This window comes from Nanorana parkeri, unplaced genomic scaffold, assembly GCF_000935625.1.
Source record: "Nanorana parkeri isolate BGI_ZX_2015 unplaced genomic scaffold, ASM93562v1 scaffold2484, whole genome shotgun sequence".
Classification (NCBI taxonomy): Eukaryota; Metazoa; Chordata; class Amphibia; order Anura; family Dicroglossidae; genus Nanorana; species Nanorana parkeri.
The window spans coordinates 138521-144507 of NW_017308752.1; the positions used below are offsets into that span (position 1 = coordinate 138521).

Consider the following 5987-nt stretch of genomic DNA (forward strand, 5'->3'; position numbering starts at 1 on the left):
CGCCGCACACCGGAGCAGCAGTGACGCGACGCTCGGCGAGGTAAGTAAGAAGACACCTGGCGCTGACTCGAGTATAAGCCGAGGGGGGCACTTTTTCAGCCCAAAAAATGGGCTGAAAATCTCGGCTTATACTCGAGTATATACGGTATAAGGCCTACAACTCTTCCACTCACCGCTCCCTTGTCTCTGAAAAGTGATGCAAGACTACTGCGGTCATCGGCTATGGAGCAGCTGTTACAGCTTCACGCTGCTTTACATTTAGATATTGGCATGCTTGGACCCCCGTCAGCAGGAATAAGGGGCAAGTATGTGTCGATGGGATTTTGCACCCTCATACAAGTCTATGGGCATGAAAAACCTGCTTAAAAAGGAGAACTATGAGGGGGGGCTTTTCACTCACCTCATAGTTCTAGCCGACCTGTGACAATGAGACTGTCACAGGTCGGCTCAGTAGATCGGGAGGTGAGCGAGCACATACCGGCGTTCGCTCACCTCTCGATCCTGTCACGGCTCTCTGCCATGACAGGGGAGGGGCTGCATTCCCCCCTCCCCGCTCCGCCAGTGCTGACTGGCAGAGCTGACGGGGGAGGGGGCGGGTACAGCTGGCTCTGCCTCTAGATAGGCAGAGCCAGCTGTCAGTCAAGCTGCTGGGCGGATCCCGGCACAATTGTCGGGATCCGCTTCAGCTGCGGCTTCTCAGTATACCGCGAGCAGCAGCTCCCTATATACTGAGCTAAGGGTGAAGGGAGGACGCTAGTTTGTGTCCTCCCGTTACCCTAAGGAGAACTATGGGGAAAAGACTTAACCCCACAGTTCTCCTTTAAAGTAAATCAGGAGGTCAATGGATTCTGAATGATCTCAGGAAGCATCTCAAACTTGTCGACAAAAAGCCCAAAGCCCTCGTTCACACCTGAACGTTTTGTAGCGCGTTCTACGCTCGACGAACGTTCTACAAAACGCTCAAAAATATAAATCCCATTGTATTCAATGGTCTCGTTCCCACCTTGGCGTATTTCCACCCGTCCCTAACGCCCTACAAAACGGCCCACGCCTGAAAAGGTACAGGTACTACTTTGGGCCGTTTTGTTGCGCGTTTCCATTGGGATACTGGCAAGTAGCCTTCGGAAACACGCGACAGACACGCATATGCAATACGCCTAGATGTGAACGAGACCTAAAGATGTGTCGTCTACAACAAGGAGCAACTTGTACCCGTCTCAGCAGATTGCTTACGTGTAATACAGAGCAAGCTCCAGGACGCTGCATAAGTTTACACACCCCAGAACCTAAATGGGCTAAGCTGTAGCTAACATGCATCGGATAAGACCTACCCCGGGCCCAATTTGGCTTTTTCCTCTGGCGTCATGTACCTCCCTCGCGTGGACACCGCTGCCCCGCTCAGCCGACTGATCTGAAGAGAATGTAAAATACAGAACATGAAAATAGCATGGTATGCTGCCAATGTGTCCGTCAGCCTAACAACGTGATGATGGATCTGCTACAAGGGATGAGCGAGGCCAGTTTGTGATCAGGGGGGTTGACCCCGGTAATGAGGAGAAGGGTTATTTATGTCTATGGTTGGCCCATGTGGGGAAGGGGAAGTATTCGTATTGTCTATGGTTGACCCATGTGGGGAAGGGGGGGGGGTGTTCGTATTGTCTATGGTTGACCCATGTGGTAAAGGGGAAGAGAAGGGGGGTGTTTCGTATTTATGGTTGACCCATGTGGTAAAGGGGAAGAGAAGGGGGGTGTTTCGTATTTATGGTTGACCCATGTGGCAAAGGGGAAGAGAAGGGGGTGTTTCGTATTTATGGTTGACCCATGTGGTAAAGGGGAAGAGAAGGGGGTGTTTTTCGTATTTATGGTTGACCCATGTGGTAAAGGGGAAGAGTGGGGTGTTCGTATTGTCTATAATTGACCCATGTGGTTAAGGGGAAGGGGGGTGTATTCCTGATGTCTATGGTTGACCCATGTGCCCCAGGGGAGGAGCCAAAGCTCTGCCCCAGGGGAGGGACTATTCTTTACAACTCTGGAGAGCGAAGCGATCGGAGCTGTGCAATTTTTGAATCTGGTTGAACAAGTCTGACTTGCCCAGCAGCATACATGTACCCGGGCTTCATGACTCAGTGAGTGAGGAGTAGACAACAAACCTCGTCTTGGGTCTGGCCCCTCGTTAACAGATTCCGGCACGTCAGAGGCACATCGTTGATCTCCACTTCGGCCACCACCAGGTCATCCTTGCTTTTGGCACACGTGCCAGGTTTGCCTGGTATCTGCGCCTGAGAGGACAAAAGGAGCAAAAAGATTTTAAAAAATAAATTAGGTGCAGAAAAGAAGCCAAATCAGTCCTAATAACTACAGCGTTACTGCGGCCCAGCTCCGAGATGCACCCCTCAACTCCCCCTCCCCGATAGGTCCCAAATGTCTCTACACACATTGGGGACAGAAACTCCTTCCACCAAATCCTTCATAACAAGGCACCAGGTTGGCGTTAATGGCGGCCCCGCCAGCTGCACTTACTGACCTACCCTTTGCTACTGGTCAGCCACTGGGAGTGAAGAACATCTGATACCGCTGAGTATGGAAGAGCATGCGACTCCCTCCCCTTCCTCTCAGTGCTTGGTGATTGGCTGCTCAGGCACGGGACTTCCTTCCTCCCCCCCCTGTGCTTGGCTGCTCAGGCACGCCGCTTCCTTCCCCCCCAGTGCTTGGACGCTCAGGCACGCCACTTCCTTCCCCCCCAGTGCTTGCACGCTCAGGCACGCCGCTTCCTTCCCCCGCCAGTGCTTGGCTGCTCAGGCACGCCGCTTCCTTCCCCCGCCAGTGCTTGGCTGCTCAGGCACGCCGCTTCCTTCCCCCGCCAGTGCTTGGCTGCTCAGGCACGCCGCTTCCTTCCCCCGCCAGTGCTTGGCTGCTCAGGCACGCCGCTTCCTTCCCCCGCCAGTGCTTGGCTGCTCAGGCACGCCGCTTCCTTCCCCCGCCAGTGCTTGGCTGCTCAGGCACGCCGCTTCCTTCCCCCGCCAGTGCTTGGCTGCTCAGGCACGCCGCTTCCTTCCCCCGCCAGTGCTTGGCTGCTCAGGCACGCCGCTTCCTTCCCCCGCCAGTGCTTGGCTGCTCAGGCACGCCGCTTCCTTCCCCCGCCAGTGCTTGGCTGCTCAGGCACGCCGCTTCCTTCCCCCGCCAGTGCTTGGCTGCTCAGGCACGCCGCTTCCTTCCCCCGCCAGTGCTTGGCTGCTCAGGCACGCCGCTTCCTTCCCCCGCCAGTGCTTGGCTGCTCAGGCACGCCGCTTCCTTCCCCCGCCAGTGCTTGGCTGCTCAGGCACGCCGCTTCCTTCCCCCGCCAGTGCTTGGCTGCTCAGGCACGCCGCTTCCTTCCCCCGCCAGTGCTTGGCTGCTCAGGCACGCCGCTTCCTTCCCCCGCCAGTGCTTGGCTGCTCAGGCACGCCGCTTCCTTCCCCCGCCAGTGCTTGGCTGCTCAGGCACGCCGCTTCCTTCCCCCGCCAGTGCTTGGCTGCTCAGGCACGCCGCTTCCTTCCCCCGCCAGTGCTTGGCTGCTCAGGCACGCCGCTTCCTTCCCCCGCCAGTGCTTGGCTGCTCAGGCACGCCGCTTCCTTCCCCCGCCAGTGCTTGGCTGCTCAGGCACGCCGCTTCCTTCCCCCGCCAGTGCTTGGCTGCTCAGGCACGCCGCTTCCTTCCCCCGCCAGTGCTTGGCTGCTCAGGCACGCCGCTTCCTTCCCCCGCCAGTGCTTGGCTGCTCAGGCACGCCGCTTCCTTCCCCCGCCAGTGCTTGGCTGCTCAGGCACGCCGCTTCCTTCCCCCGCCAGTGCTTGGCTGCTCAGGCACGCCGCTTCCTTCCCCCGCCAGTGCTTGGCTGCTCAGGCACGCCGCTTCCTTCCCCCGCCAGTGCTTGGCTGCTCAGGCACGCCGCTTCCTTCCCCCGCCAGTGCTTGGCTGCTCAGGCACGCCGCTTCCTTCCCCCGCCAGTGCTTGGCTGCTCAGGCACGCCGCTTCCTTCCCCCGCCAGTGCTTGGCTGCTCAGGCACGCCGCTTCCTTCCCCCGCCAGTGCTTGGCTGCTCAGGCACGCCGCTTCCTTCCCCCGCCAGTGCTTGGCTGCTCAGGCACGCCGCTTCCTTCCCCCGCCAGTGCTTGGCTGCTCAGGCACGCCGCTTCCTTCCCCCGCCAGTGCTTGGCTGCTCAGGCACGCCGCTTCCTTCCCCCCCAGTGCTTGGCTGCTGAGGCATGCGACTTCCACCCCTTCAGCGCTTTGTGATTGGCTGCTGAGGCACTCAACTTCCTCTCAAGTGCTTTGCGATTGGTTGCTCAGGCACATGACTCCCTCCTCCTCAGTGCACTGATTGCCTGTTCAGGAAGCCACTCCTGTCACATGGTACAGTCCTCAGCCCTGAGTAAGATCCAATTCACAACTCACATAGGATTTCCCCCTCTTCTACCCGGCGGCCATTCAGAGCTTTGGGTGGAGGGAACGGAAGGTGAATATGTGCAGCTGGAGGGTCGGCCATTAAACTCAACCTGTTGCCTGGCCCTGTATGGGGCGTAGAGGCAAGCAGCCATTTTGTATTCCCGATGACAGACCCCGTCCCTGGGATCAGACGCTCCGTATTACCTTATCCGACGCGCCATGTGAAGGTTTGATCTTCCCTTTGGCCATCAGCATGGCGTTAATCTTCGCCGCCACGGCGGCCGCTGCGTCCAGAGCCCCCGAGGGAGCGCTGATCCCCTCACCCGCGTTGGTCGCCCCCTTCTCCTCTGCGGGGGGACTGTACAAGTTGGAACCCACAGGACCCACGGGGGCATATACATTGGTGGCAACGGGGGGAATGACCTGCATCACTCCTGGGAGGAGGAGAGTGGTCGCGGTGGCGGGGCCAGGCTGATCCCATTTGCTTCTTCGTCTGCAAATTAAAGAGATTTCAGTTGTGAGAATACAGATTATAACAACCCCCCAGTGCTGGGAACACCACCTGTCTGACCCCCCACCCCCGAGATGGACAAATCTAAGGAGACGGGTAACCACTGGGGATACAAGAAATCCTGGTCAGCCATATTAAAGAGAACCTGTATATAACATGCAGGGAAAAGCAACAGGTTCACTCTAATCCCCACCCCCAGCAAGACAGACTCACTTTCATTGTATTCATCCACCACCAGCATGCACATACCCCGTACTTCCGGGTATGGTGAACCATGTGACATGGCAAGTGCTCAGTGATTAGCCCAGTGCTGTCACGTGGGGTGGGGACCTCAGTCTATAGCTCACACAGGGCTTCCTTGCCTCCCTTCCAAGGGCTAAAGATCCCAATATGCCCCACACACTGTCCCCACCCCCTTCCCTGTGTACACCCGAATACTGCATCTCATTCCCTGTATACAGAGCCCCATAGTACTGCACCTCCCCCCAGGCCCTTTGGGGGGTCCCCCCCGGTATTCGCTCTCCGGCCTCTTACCCGCCAGCCTGCGCGCTCATCGCTGACATGGCGACCGCACAACTCTCGGCTTCTCTTGCGTCCGTCCAGTGACGTCAGCGCGCCCGGATGTCCGGACACGTCCCGCCGTGGGAGGAGCCAGACACCTGCCCGGCCAGTGAACGCAGCGAAACGCTCTCTGCTATGCCCGCCCCTCCGATTCTCCCGGGACCACGCCCATCCCTAATCCTTCACCACTCCCACCTACATAGAGAGTGGCAGCCGAGAAGCCACGCCCACTATGTACTGCGGTACCGCCCCCCGGTGTGTGGACTCCGTGACCAAGCTGCACTCATGTATGAACTTATTACATCCCTACTGTCTGTACCCGTACATTGATCCCTCCTACACCCATACATGATGATTCCCACTCCACTCATACATTGATCCCCACTTCACCCATACATTGATCCCCACTCCACCCATACATTGATCCCTACTATACCCATATATTGATCCCAACTCCATCCATACGTTGATCCCTACTGTACCCATACGTTGAT

General features: G+C 57.8%; 1 protein-coding gene across 1 annotated transcript in view; it reads right to left on the reverse strand.

Annotated features, from left to right (window-relative positions):
• Nucleotides 1–5555, reverse strand: part of KIAA0907 (KIAA0907 ortholog) — a 27688-nt gene extending 22133 nt beyond the window's left edge. Inside the window, 4 exon segments of the mRNA XM_018573677.1 lie at nucleotides 1332–1411; nucleotides 2151–2279; nucleotides 4626–4914; nucleotides 5467–5555. Of these exon segments, the coding sequence (XP_018429179.1) occupies nucleotides 1332–1411; nucleotides 2151–2279; nucleotides 4626–4914; nucleotides 5467–5495 (527 nt within the window). The 5' untranslated portion in view covers nucleotides 5496–5555.
• Nucleotides 5556–5987: the final 432 nt, after the last annotated feature.